The sequence below is a fragment of the Diabrotica virgifera genome, chromosome 5 (genome assembly GCF_917563875.1).
Source record: "Diabrotica virgifera virgifera chromosome 5, PGI_DIABVI_V3a".
Classification (NCBI taxonomy): domain Eukaryota; kingdom Metazoa; phylum Arthropoda; class Insecta; order Coleoptera; family Chrysomelidae; genus Diabrotica; species Diabrotica virgifera.
In genome coordinates, this window is record NC_065447.1 from 209,251,045 (window position 1) to 209,265,544 (window position 14,500).

At 33.6% G+C, this 14,500-nt stretch overlaps 1 protein-coding gene across 1 annotated transcript in view; it reads right to left on the bottom strand.

The window, feature by feature from the left end:
- Positions 1-14,500, bottom strand: part of LOC126885572 (neuronal acetylcholine receptor subunit alpha-7-like) — a 360,582-nt gene that overhangs the window by 147,618 nt on the left and 198,464 nt on the right. Inside the window, exon 3 of the mRNA XM_050652162.1 lies at positions 5,129-5,345. Coding sequence (XP_050508119.1) covers positions 5,129-5,345 — 217 coding nt within the window. The remainder of the gene's footprint in view (positions 1-5,128; positions 5,346-14,500) is intronic.

The following is a 14,500-nucleotide window of genomic DNA, read 5'->3' on the forward strand; positions in this document are numbered from 1 at the left end:
ATTTTATATATGTTGTCAGTAATTTAAGACATTTTGAAAAACAAAAATTAAAAGTAAATCAGGTCCATTTATTCAGAGCCACAAATAATCCTTCAAAGAGCCACACGTGGCTCGCGAGCCACAGTTTGGCCATCCCTGTATGTATTGTCAATATTGTATCACTTTTTCATACTCTAAATTAATGTAAAAATGCATTCAACAATATCAGAGACCATAAAGTCACAATTCGAGACGAAAAGAATGACAATGAAAACTTTAGGACAACTTCCAGATGTTTGTTTAGCAAGATAGATTCAGGCTGCCTAGGACGGAAAGAAATTAAAAAAAGCTGAGCCTGGTTTCAAAGTTGGATTTTTAGGGCTGATTATGTAAACGCATGTAATATACAGGGTGTAACAAAAATGCAGGTCATAAATTAAATCACATATTCTGGGACCAAAATTCGATTGAACCTAATTTACTTTAGGTAGTACAAATGTGCACATAAAAAAAGTTACAGTCGTTTGAACTTACAAAATGAAAATCGATTTTTCGAGAAAATCGAGATTTTTTATTGAAAATGGACACGTATTTTTATAGCAGGAGCATCTTAAAAAAAAATAACAGTGAAAATTTGTACAGCCCATAAAAAATTTAGGGTGTTTTCTTCTTTTAACCCGCGCTGGTCTAGTTTGCATGGAGGAAAGAACTCTAAATTGGGTAGGGGTTTTTCAGGTTTCAGTACGAATAAGACTTCGCCAAATACGTACCGGCGGATCAACTGAGGACATTACACAGGACAGCAGCTGTGTCATTAGTGGCTCGCGGCTAAGGAATACAATTCCTAACAGGTGCGGTGCCATAAACTCGCAGGCGACAATCAAATAATGATTTAACCGGCTGCGATACTGCGCACCTAAACCTAGATCAAAACCGAATGTGCGCCGGTATAAGCAATCAACCGTTTCCAGGAGGTACGGAAGGGAATTCTATTGTCCTGGGGTTGAGAAATCGGCCCCGAAGGCGGATGAGCTGAAAATTCAGTCAACGGCAGTGGAATCAGGAAAGCAACGGGAAACTACCTGATTATAACTTCCCTAGTAACTCATGATGACAGATGTTGATAATGTAAATATATTTACTAATCATGGGACTCGGAATCCAAGATTCGGCGTGGGAAACAGCAGGGTTTCCTCAATCGTCAGCAAGCGAATTCCCTGTAATTCATCAAATTTGGTAATAGATAGAGAATGTTTAATAGCGACTTGGAATATTACAAGTATGTTTGAATCTGGAAAGATTCACAATACGATCAAGGAAATGCGAAGGTTAAATATAAATATCTTAGGTATAAGCGATATGAGGTGGCGGGGTTCTGGCCATATGACGATAGATAATTATTACATTTACTACTCTGGTGAAGAAGGTCCGCAACATAGAAATGGTGTGGCATTTATTTTAGAACAAAATGTCGCAAAATCAGTAAAACATATCGTGCTGTACTCAGATAGATTATAAATGATACAAATAAAAATAAATCGTACAGACTTAAACATCATTCAGGTATATGCACCTACACAACAATATGACGATGAAGTTGTCGAAAGCTTTTATTCAGATCTAGACTATTTATTATCACTCACAGGAAGCCAAGATATAAACATTGTTTTGGGGGATTTCAATGCCAAGGTTGGAGGAGGTAGTGAAGAAGATGTCGTTGGCAAGTTTGGTTTAGGAACGAGAAACGACCGTGGAGATAAAATGATTAGATTTTGCGTAGAAAAACAATTAGTAATATCCAACACTTTTTTTGACTTGCCAAAGCGACGACTTTTACACCTGGAAATCTCCTATGGACACTTGTGAAAGAATAGTAAGAAATCAAATTGATTATATCTGTATATCAAAAAGATATAGAAATGCTATTGTGCAGGAACGCTCCACCAACTTATTCTTTGAATTGATATGTTTATTATAACGATATGTTACAGAGTTGTAACAGCTATCTTATCCTCCAAAACATATCCAATCTAGGAGCGGATGTACCCTCCAACCACAACTTACTAGCAGCTAAAGTATTACTTAAATTTAAAAAGATTAAAAAACCCAAAATATCTCCTAGGATCAGCAAAGATAAACTTTCAAATACGGAAGTGAAAGAAATAGTAACCGATAAATTAGACGATCAGTTTCAGAAATTGGGAAATAAAAATTCAGAAGAACAATTATGGGAGTCATGCAAAGAAACATTGGAAAAAGTCCAAGAAGACCATCTAATGGAAAATCAGCGTAGGAATAGGCAACAGTGGATGACAGAAGAGATATTGAATTTAATGGATGCAAGAAGAAAATATAAGAATGCTAATATGACAGAATACAAAAAGCTAAACAGTATGATTCGAAGAAAAATAAGATCAGTTAAATCAGAGTGGCATAAACAACAATGTAAAGAAATTGAAAACTACGAGCGTATCTATGACGCATTCAATATGCACAAAAAACTGAAAGAAGTTGCAGGACTGATAAAAAATGCAATCCTCCACTAATCGAAGATAAAAACGGAAAAATTATAATTGATATCGAAGGTCAACTAATACGATCGACTGAATATATGTATAAAGGAATTATTCGATGATGACAGAAGCGAACCAGAAACGCTAAATGACATAAGCGGTCCTCCAATAACTAAGGAAGAAGTGCAATACGATATAAAGAACGCAAAAAATGACAAGACGATCGGACCAGATGGGATTTACGTAGAAACACTAATGCCCGGTTGCACCAACAGATCTTTAAATTAAGTCGAGAATATCATAAGAATTAATATAATATAATTATAATATATTACAATAAGAATACCATAATATAATAATAGATATAATTGATAATAAGGTAAGAATCTAAAATTATGTTGCAACGTAAGTGATACTCAAGGAAGCCCTATCTATAAGTAGAGCTTAGCTAAGCTGGAGCTTAAGATATGTTGGTGCAACCAGGCATTAAGCTTTTAGGTACTGAGGGCATTAAGATACTTACGAAATTATTCAACTTAATCTACGAAAGCGGAAAAATTCCTAAAGATTGGCTTAAATCCTCATTTATTGTACTACCAAAAAAAAAAAACACAGAGCCACAAAATGCAGCGACTATCGCACTATCAGCCTAATGAGTCATGTATTGAAAACTTTTCTCAGAATAATTCATCAAAGAACATATAGAAAAATTAAGGAAAGAATCTCAAGTACTCAATTCGGTTTTCGCTGTGGCCTTGGAACGCGTGATGCACTATTCGCAACCCAAGTTTTAATTCAAAGATGCAGAGATGTAAATCATGACGTTTTCATGTGCGCGATTGATTTTGAAAAAGCCTTTGATAAAGTTCGTTATAAAAAAATGCTATATATTCTCAAAAATACCGGTCTGGACGGTAGGGACATTAGAATAATCGCAAATTTGTATTGGTCCAGGCTGCATGTGTTAGGGTTGGGAATCAGTGCTCTGAAGAAGTAAAAATCAAGCGTGGAGTTCGACAAGGCTGTATATTGTCACCAATGTCGTTTAATTTTTACGCTGAAACAATCTTAAATGAAGTGTTGGAAAACGCAAAAGAGGGAATACTCATTAATGGTATGCTTATGAACAATATCAGATACGCAGATGACACCTTGTTACTGACAGGATCAATTGAACATCTTCAAACGTTATTGAACCGAATGGTGGCATTCTGCGCGATATATGGACTCAAACTCAATGCAAGAAAAACAAAGTTTATGGTTATTAGTAAACAGGCAGCCGTAAATAATAATAACTATAACGTAACAATCGGTAATGACTCAATTGAACGAGTAAGTAATCTTGTATATATGGGTACTCATATTAATGAAAGCTGGAACCCTAGTACATAAATAAAAAGTAGAATTGCCAAAGCAAGAACAAGTTTTATGAAATTTAAGAAAATCCTGTGCAGTCATGATCTAAGTTTGGAACTTCGCATAAGAATGGTTCGATGTTATATATTCCCAGTACTACTTTACGGGTTTGAAGCATGGACCCTGACAGAATGGCTTTTAAAAAACCTAGAAGCATTTGAGATGTGGGTCTACCTCCGTATTCTAAAAGTTGCGAAGTAGTGAACACGGTTAAAAGGCGCAAATTGGAATACTTTGGTCATATAATGCGTCTCCCAGAAAAATATGACATACTTCACCTTGTCATGCAAGGTAAAATAATGGCAAAAAGAAGTGTGGGCCGCCGTACAACTTCTTGGCTTAAAAGCCTACGCCAATGGTTTGGGAAAACTAGCACTGAACTATTTCATGCGGCTGTAAATAAGACAGTAATTGTTAATATACTGGGCAACATGAGAGCCAACGATCGACAAGCGGTCTCTGTACCTTAAGAAGAAGAAGTTTTTTTAATCCCCCCCCCAAACTTTTGTGTACGTTCTGATTAAATTATTATTGTGGTACCATTACTTAAACAGAATATTTTTAAAACTTTTTTGATTTTTAGGATTTTTTCGATAAGCCACCACTTATAGAGATGTGGCTTATTTTTAAAAATGTTTCAAAATATACCTAAAAATTTAAATTATAAATAAATTTTCAGCATATTAACAGGTTTCTATAATCTTAACCATATAAAAATATTTAGTGGATTCGACAAATATCCAAAATAACTCGATAAACATTGGCTAATCGAAAAAGTTATAAGATCCAAAGAAACATTGTGTTTAACTAACGGTACCACAATAATAATTTAATTGGAGGGTATACAAAAGTTTGGGGGTTTAAGGGAACAAAACCCCCATAAAATTTTTATGGTGTGCACAAATTTCACTATAATTTTTTTAAGGTGTTCCTGTTATTTATTTTTTTGCTGTTGGTTATTTGGTTTTCCTGTTATAAGAATTCCACATGCCCATTTTCAATAAAAAATCTGTAATAGTTTTCGATATATTGGAAAAAATCGATTTTCATTTTGTAACATAAAAGGGCTGTATCTTTTTTATGTGGATATTTGTACTAAGGTAAATTAGGTTCAGTGGAACTATTTTTGGTCCCAGAATATCTGATTTAATTTATGACCTGTATTTCTGTTACACCCTGTATATTGTAATACTCAATACTAATAGTGAAAGCATACTCACCTATTCCATTTATTAAAATACATGGTAATATTAAGTTAAAAACATAAAACAAAGGCCTTCTTCTTAATTTTATTGTATATGTTATATCTGGATATGGTTCTGGACAACATGAATAGTATTCAACATGTTTTACCGACGAAAAACTAATGAGATCGAACTCTCCATTAGCCTGGTAATTACTGACATCACCTTCTTCTGTTTGTTTAACTAGTTCCACCTGAAACAATAAATATATAATTACTTACGATGAAGTAAACGCTTCCAATCTAAAATGGTATCAAAATTTTATTAATTTTTTTTTAGTATCCAAGTGAATTTATAAAGTTCAAAACCCCTCATCGGATTGCTTCCTTGGATCTGTATGTCCGCTTTATCTATTTATTGCCCTTCGTTTGTCCAAAGTTAAACGTAGGCCTCCCCCTTATTTTTCCACTCTTCCCTCTCGTTTCAGTGCTAAATCCTGTCCATCTGGTCCCTGCGTATCTTTTTAGGTCATCCGACCATCTCATCTGTGGTCTGCACTTTCCTATTTTATGGTCCCAAGGTTACCAGTAGGTTATCGCTTCATTCCATTTTCCGTCTCTTTGTCTGCTCTTGTGTCCTGTAAATTTCCATTTGAAAGTAGCTGCATGTTTGTTTACGTCTTTCACTTTGGTTTTATTTCTGATCCATGTGTTTTTCTTTTTATCACTTAGCTTGATACCCAGCAACTGCCTTTCCATTGCCGTTTAAGTCTTGGCCATCTTTTCTATATTTTACTTTGTAAAGGTATGTGCTCCATATGTAAGTACAGGTAGAACACATTGATCACATACTTTTGTGCGGAGGTATTGGGCTTTCGGGTTTTTCAGGATATAGCTCATTTTTCTGAATGTCACCCATGCGAGTCTTATTCTCCTTTTTATTTCTGCTGTTTGATTTTCTTTACTCAGTTTCATTATTTGCCCTAGGTATATGTACTCCTTGACTTTCTGTATTGTACTTGTTCCTATTTGCATGGTTTCGTTGTTCTCTTCTACGTTTGTCATATATTTAGTTTTTGTGTAGTTCATTTTCCAGTTCGAATAGTAAATTGTGTAGTTCATTTTTAGACCTATCTCGTTTGCTTCCTTGTCCAATTTCGTTAATATCTTTCATATTGTCTGATATCACCGTTATGTCATCCGCATTACTCAGGTTATTCAGCAGTTGTCCATTGATGTTGATTCCTTTGTTGTGCCATTCAAGTTTTTTGAATATATTGTTATGCTCTATATTTTCTCTCAGTTATAAGGTTGATCAGTATCTTATCAATTAATTTATTAATTAATTATTTTAATTGCTACTCATGGAAACAAAACCACAATTTAATAAATATTTCCAATAAAAAATTGTTCTCAGGGCTAATTTATTTTAATACATCACCTTCGGTTTGTGGCTTCCAGTATTTCTCGTTGCTTACTTTATCCAGGACAAAACAAGGAAAATAAATATGCTCACAATCATATAAATTTTATAAATATTATTTATTCATATACTATGCCATAAATATAAGATTCAAAATGTATGCTAAAACTTTGTTCTCTCGTAAAAATATTTTATCTACTAAAAAAAAATAATAAAAATAACAGTAATTTAATATTATCTCTATAGAGATGTGTGGCGCTGGTCACAATCTCTTCATGTCATTATTTCTCAGATAAAATGTGCCTATTGTTATATGTTATAACAGATTGCCTAATAAACATAAAAAAAAACTAAAAATAATCTGTAATTCTACTATCTCCTTTTCTTTTAACAAAATTTTATTTAAATGTTTCGGTGGACTGTTCTTATTATAAAAAAAAAAACAAAATTAAATTTTCACCTTTTAAATAGATTACTTATGTCCTCTATGACTTTATGAATGAATAAATTATGCTGTAAAACTGGTAAATTGACAAAAAACAAATATGGTATGTAATATCAAACAAATTCTCTCTTTTCACAAATAATCTGACTAACCTTATCTATCTTCTAAACTTCTTCTCATATATTGTGTTGTCCTCGTTTCTCCCACACGTGCTCCTCGGATGCTGCAACTATTCTTCTTGTCCAAACTGTTTCCCAAACAAAACAGCACTCGCTTGAAATCTCTCCTCATTTAGGCTCTGACTCGATACAAACAATATCAATCTTTATAATTCCAACATTTTTTCTCTCAGCTCGATATCTTGTGCAAAATTGATACAAACCGGCTACTCGTTCCAGACAGAAAACTGGAATCTATTCGGACACGAGGAGATTTTACTTCTCGACTCGATCACGATTTCGTCTCAACAGAAATCTGCTTACACGGCCACCAAATTAACAACTTTACACAAAATCACTCCTTCCAAACTTGACTGGTCTCTTCAGATCTTAATTACACAGTAAATTTTTTCTCTCATCAAACTCAGACTCCAACATTCTAATCTCCCTCCATCGGTCTCTTTCGCCAATCACAAGCATTCTCTCAACATTACCTCCCTATAGTCGGAGAGATAGAAGCGGATTTTGTGCGTGATAAGTAATATGGAAAAACTATACGGGGATAAGTTGAATTAGTTGTGTACATGACTTTCCCCAAAGGCCGGAAACCATAGTGGGGGACGAGGATAGTTATAAGGTTGTATTTTTTGTGACGCTCATGATCGATATTTGATTCCCAAAATTTGGGAATAAGTAGGTCATGACGTAACTAAGTAAAATCTCTAGGGGCGGAACGCTGCGTGGCCGACAAAGGGGTGGGGGTAGGGGTGAATATAAAAAATAAAAGGGGTTTTTTGCGACGTTCGTGATTAAGATAGTGCACCAAAATTTGGAAATAAGTAGACCATGACCTATCTAAGTAAATTCCCCAGAGCCGGAAACCAGAGCGGGCGACGAGGGTAGTTATAAGGGCTCAAAGTTACGGCTTTTATTATTTTTTTGTGACGCTCATGATCGAGATAGTGCACCAAAATTTGGGAATAAGTAGACGATGACATAACTAAGTAAAATCCCCAGAGGCGGAAACCAGAGTGGGGGACAAGGGTAATTATAAGGGGTCAAAGTCGCGGTTTTTATTATTTTTTTTGTGACGCTCGTGATCGAGATAGTACACCAAAATTTGGTAATAAGTACGTCATGACGTAACTAAGTAAAATCTCCAGGACGGAACACTACGTGACCGACAAAGGGGTGGGAGCAGTGGTGAATATAAAAATTTTGAGTGGTTTTTGAGGTGTTCGTTATCTAGATAGTGAACCAAAAAATTTGGGAGTAAGTAGATCATGACGTAACTAAGCAAAATCTCCAGGGGAGGACACCAGAGTTGGGGATGAGGGTTGTTTTAAGGGGTCAAAGTCGCAGTTTGTATTATTAATTTGTGACGCAGCACAAGTTTTTCCCCCTCGCAGCGTTCTGCCCCTGTAGATTTTACTTAGTAATGTCATGATCTACTTATTTCCAAATTTTGGTGCACTATCTAGATCACAAACGGCAAAAAAACCTCTTATATTTTTATACTCATCCCTGCCTACCACCTCTTTGTACCCCAAGCAGCGTTCCACCCCTGGAGATTTTACTTAGTTACGTCATGACCTACTTATTCCCAAATTTTGGTGCACTATCTCGATCATGAGGGTCACAAAAAAAAATAATAAAAACCGCGACTTTGACCCCTTATAACTACCCTCGTCCCCCACTCTGGTTTCCATCTCTGGGGATTTTACTTAGTTATGTCATGGTCCACTCATTTCCAAATTTTGGTGCACTATCTCAATCACGAACGTCGAAAAAAACCTCTTATATTTTTATATTCACCCCTACCCCCACCCCTTTGTCGGCCACGCATCGTTCCGCCCCTAGAGATTTTACTTAGTTACGTCATGACCTACTTATTCCCAAATTTTGGTGCACTATCTCGATCATGAGCGTCACAAAATAAATAATAAAAACCGCGACTTTGACCCCTTATAACTACCCTCGCCCCCCACTCTGGTTTCCGGCCGTTGGGGAAAGTCATGTACACAACTAATTCAACATATTTCTGTATAGTTTTCCATATTACTTATCACGCACAAAATCAGCTCCCAGCTCTTAGACTACTACTTTCATTTCTTAAGAACAAATAGTGTTGTATACAAATTTCCTGTCTTGTCAAATTTCCAGGAGATATTAAAATTAACTTCTATCTCATATCCTAGAAAAAAACCTCTAGTCTAAAACTAAACAAATCTGTTTACCGTCGTTGCTTTCAAGGAAACCATTTAGAAACGTCCTATTGTTCACGCCAACCGCAAGTACATCTACTTTCTAAAACCGATCGTAATGTAGTTCCACGTTTTTGAATTGATAAGTCGGTTCGTAGAATCTTTATCACTACACTTTTCCTCTTTACCACGAAACACTGCTTACGACTAATTATAATATTTACAAATTTTGGCTATATACAGGGCGATGAAACTTTACGATCTGGTGGTCTTGAATATAAAATGAATTCTCTAAATTTTCCCCATAAAAATTATATAACAATATTATTTTCTAGAGCTCGTGTTCGTTTGGGAGTGTACTCTTACCTAATTCCTCTATTTATTTTTATTGATTTGGTTTTTGGCGTGGATGTTTTATTGTCTCCTTTAACAATATGCTATTATATTTTCACAACGACTTAGTGCTTAGTGTCATAATGTTAATTATTCTTAACGCTTCAATTATGCAACTTAAAGGTCTTTTGGCCAAATTCTGTGGCTAGTTTAGTTCCATCTATTGATGCATATTCGCAAAATTCATTTCCGACAGAGGGCGCTCAAAATCTCAAAGATGGACGATAACTAAAGGAAAACAATCAATTTGTCATTTGAATTCGAAGACGTAAAAATGTTGAATATATAGTACATTGTTTACCGGGTAGGAAAAGCTTAACATTCCTGGACGACTGTGAAGATTGCTAAGTCGAGGCGCAAGCCGAGACTTAGCAACACAGAGTCCAGGAATGTGGCTTTTCCTACGAGGTAAACATACTATTTTTCCGCAAATCGTTTAAAATTCGACAGATATTGCTTTGAAATTCCTAATAAAATTACTTGGGTTACTATGGAAACGTATTGAGGTTGAATTGTCAAACTTGACGCTTATAAATAGAACACTAACAACTGTACGGAAATATCATTTCCTTACAGTAAGGAAATGACATTTCCTTACAGTAAGGAAGTCCTGACTTTTTCTTCAAGAAATTTTGACAGGAATGTCAAAATTTCCTGGCGATTTGCGGAAAAATCATTTACACGCGTTTTTTGCCAAAGTGACCACTAAGTTTTACCACTAAGACATCTTATGGGTTAAAGACGACTCAAAATTATGTTTCATCTGTATGCATTCATTAAATTTTGATGCTAACTACTGTTTTGTTTTTACCCTTTTTTCATTAACTAGAAAATATCAATAATTCAAATATTTGCATCTGCGATAATCATAATTTAAGTAAGGAACTCGTACAATTCTTTCATATTAAGCCATCGATATATTTGCTGAATTTCTTTATAAAGAAAATTTTTATTAAATTAAAGTTGCCGTTACCTTTTTCTTCTGCTCGATATACACAGCCCACCAAAAAAATCTGGCTCCCGATATCACACAGCGTTTTAAAAATTATTAATCTATCTTACAATTTCTAATTTTGTTTTTTAATTTAGTTAATAGTATGCTATTGATTATGGGCCATTCCACGAACATACGCCTGTTTTGGATTACTTCGACAACGAATATTTTACTGTGCAACATAAGAAGTACGAAAGTAAATGGCGCTAATAATTATTCCAATAAACAACAATGTAATTTGCAATTTACTTTCGTTCTTCTTATTTTGCACAGTAAAATATTCGTTGTCGAAGTAATCCAAAACAGGCGTATGTTCGTGGAAGAGGGTATATGTATTTTAGAAAGGAACTACAACGTTAACGGAGTTTTATTGTTTCATATAGTCAATGGACCTCTCAGTATGAAAAAACCGCGGAATGCTACCATTTAAAGGAGTGCGTTTTTGAGAAAATGGTGAATTAGTCCCTAGGCACAGGGCGAATTAGGGTGAGTTCTATGCACATTTGGTGCAAACATGTCTACAGGAAAATTATTTCAGGTTAAATTTACTATAGAAATATCACATTTAAAAGTTAAAGATATTTTTTTTACAAAAATATATTCAAAAGAAAAGCAAGAAAAAAACACGAAATATAGCAATTTTGTTTTTTGTCTCACAACTTTTTTCAATGGGGATATAGGTATAGGCATTGCTTCACAGAAAAAAAACTTTCATCTCTTTCTCTTAAAGTGACCTTTGGTATAAGTCCCTATTATTTATAATTTCCAAATTATGATTTTTCAAAGTTCGCCACTCACAGCGAATTTGGGATATTTTCCTTGTTACTTCGCAAACATTGTTCTGTTACCTTTTATCTACGCAGCTTTAGGTATATGCAATGTTACATTTTGCGGAAAAAAAAGTTAATTATCTTTTAAATGATCTATCGCAAAAGGCCTTGTGACTATTTTTAAGCAAGATATGGTTTTTCAAAGTTGTATACTTTTAATGATTTTTGATATATTTTACGATTATTTTTAAATTTCTCATTATAACATTTTTTGCTGTATATTTAGGTATACACATTGTGCAACAAAAAAGAAAACTTATTTTATTTATGTTAAAACTGTGTATTCTAAAAAAATTTAGGACTATTTTTAAACAAGATATGCTTTTTAAAAATGTCACATACACATGCAATATGCCCCACTAAGCTGGAACCATACATATTATGGAAAACTATTTTATTATTAACTTTATGAAAAAAGTTATTCTTTATAAAATACTCTGCATAGTCTAAAATCTAAGATCATCAGATATAAAATTTTGTCAATAATGTACGAGGTATGTTAAAAAGTATGAATTTCGCTCAAATAGTAGCTTTATATTTCAAAATATCGAAAAGTGTTATTAAGAAAAGTTATTTGGAATTAAAAATTATGTTATAATATGCCATTATATTCTTCCAATTAAAAAAATGAAAAATTTTTTTCAAATTACGGATACCCTTGGATATCCTACGGATATCCTAGGATATCTCGTTTAAAAATAAATAGTCCTAGAATTTTTTGCAATACACCATTTTAAAGTAGAGAAAATATGCTTTTTTATTTCAAAATGTATATACCTGAATGTACAAGAAAAAAAGTCATAATGAAAAATTCTAAAAAAAATCATAAAAAATATGAAAAATCATAAAAATTTGAAACCTTGAAAAAGCATAACTTCCTTAAAAATAATCGTACAACCTTATACAATAGGCCGTGTTAAAGGTAATTGACTTCTCTTTCTACTAAGTGTACCATTGCATATACAGTGGAACCTCGATAACTCGGATTAATCGGGACCGCGGCCGATCCGGGTTATCGAAAATCCGGGTTAGCCGGAGAGCATGGTAAAAATTAATAAAATACGGTATACTTATAGATAAAGTCCCTTATAAGCAAAATAATATGAAATATATATGCACAGTTACCTATGGTTGTATAGAGTTTAGTATAGACAATATAGATAGAGTATTATTAATTTCTAGGTAAAAAAACTCAGTCAGTTTGGTTGTGTCAATAATTTCGTCTGGTCTGCTTATGTAATTTAAGAACAGTGACTCTTTCATTGTTTAAAAGACAATTGTTTAAAAAACAATTTTTTAAAAGACAGTTGAAAATAAATAAAGGAATAACAGGTGCCTGTTGTTTGCGATAATGAATGTCGCTCTGCCGCCGCCGCGTGCATGAGTCATTTTTACTATCATATAGTTCAAATTACACAGATACCCATTATCTCTCAAATATTATATTATGATTGAAGGGAAGTTTTATCAACGAAATTCGATATTTTTAAGACATTCCAGAAGCGGCTACAGATAAAATGTTTTAACATAATACATACATTTTTATTGTTGAAATGTTTGTCCGATGAAAATCGGTCCGGGTTATCCGGACTTCCGGGTTATCGGGGGCCGACTTATCGAGGTTCCACTGTACCTAGAAATGCGTAGAAAAAAGTTACAGAACAATGTTTGCAAAATAATGGGGAAATGTCCCAAAAATGCTGTAAGCGGCGAACTTTGAAAAATCCTATTTCGGAAACTTTAAATCCTAGAGACCTCTACTGCACGTCATTTTAACGAGGAAGGATGGTAGTTATTTTTTGCTGAAGCAATGCCTATATGTACCTATATCCCTGTGGAAAAAAGTTATGGGGCAAAAAATAAAATTGCTTTCTTTTGTGTTTTTTTCTTGTTATTCTTTTGAGTATATTTTTGTAAAAAAAAATATTTTTGGCTTTACAATGTGATATTTCGATAGTAAATTTAACCTGGAACAATTTTCCTGTAGACGTGTTCGTACTAAAATTGCATAGAACTCACCCTAATTCACACTGTGCCTAGAGACTAAATGACCCCCTTTCTCAAAAACGCACCCATTTAAATGGTAGCACTCCGAGGGTATTTCAAATTTAGAGGTCCATTGACCATATGAGATAGTAAAATCCCATTAACGTTGTAGTTCCGTTTAGCCCTCTTATTTTAAACCTAATCAATAGCCTATACTAGGTACACTACAATTTATTTTACACTAACAGATAACAATTTTTAATTAAATAAAAACTACAGACTAAATAGGTGAATTTATTTTATAATAATTGTGTTTTGGAAATTATGAGGTGGTGGGAATATTTTGCATAACAATGTACATTATGTGCACATAATATATTACATATTATTTATTAGTTTAATTTTGCAGTCGCTTAAACATTAAAGAATACTACGTTTAATACAAACGTTAAATTAACAAAATGTGTGATTTGGCATTGGTTAGTTTACATCATTACGTAGAGTATAATAGGAATGAATACTGAAGAACACTGCAATAGTTTTTTTAAGTCGAAATCATTTTTAATTACAATATATACTGTCCGCAAATATGTACACAAATTAATGACAATTTCAATGTTTTCCTTGAGTTGATGCTTTTCAAATTGGCCACCAGGTGTCGCCCACTTTGCTGTTCCTCGCCAATAAGTTCTCTCCGATGATGGTCGATTGAAAACGTTTTGAATTTTATAAAGCCATTTAGATATTTAAAAATAATTTTTAATAAAAAATTTAATACCATTTTCTAACTATAGGGATTTCCCTTTTAAATTTCAAATAAATAATTAATTCTTTAAAGACCTATATTATTTATATTTTAAATAATATAAAAAATATTTGAAAGCTATTTTTAACACCTATTTCAATTAGTTGATTGCATCAAAACAATCGATACGGAAAATTCGCATAATTATTATTTATTATCTACATTATCAGC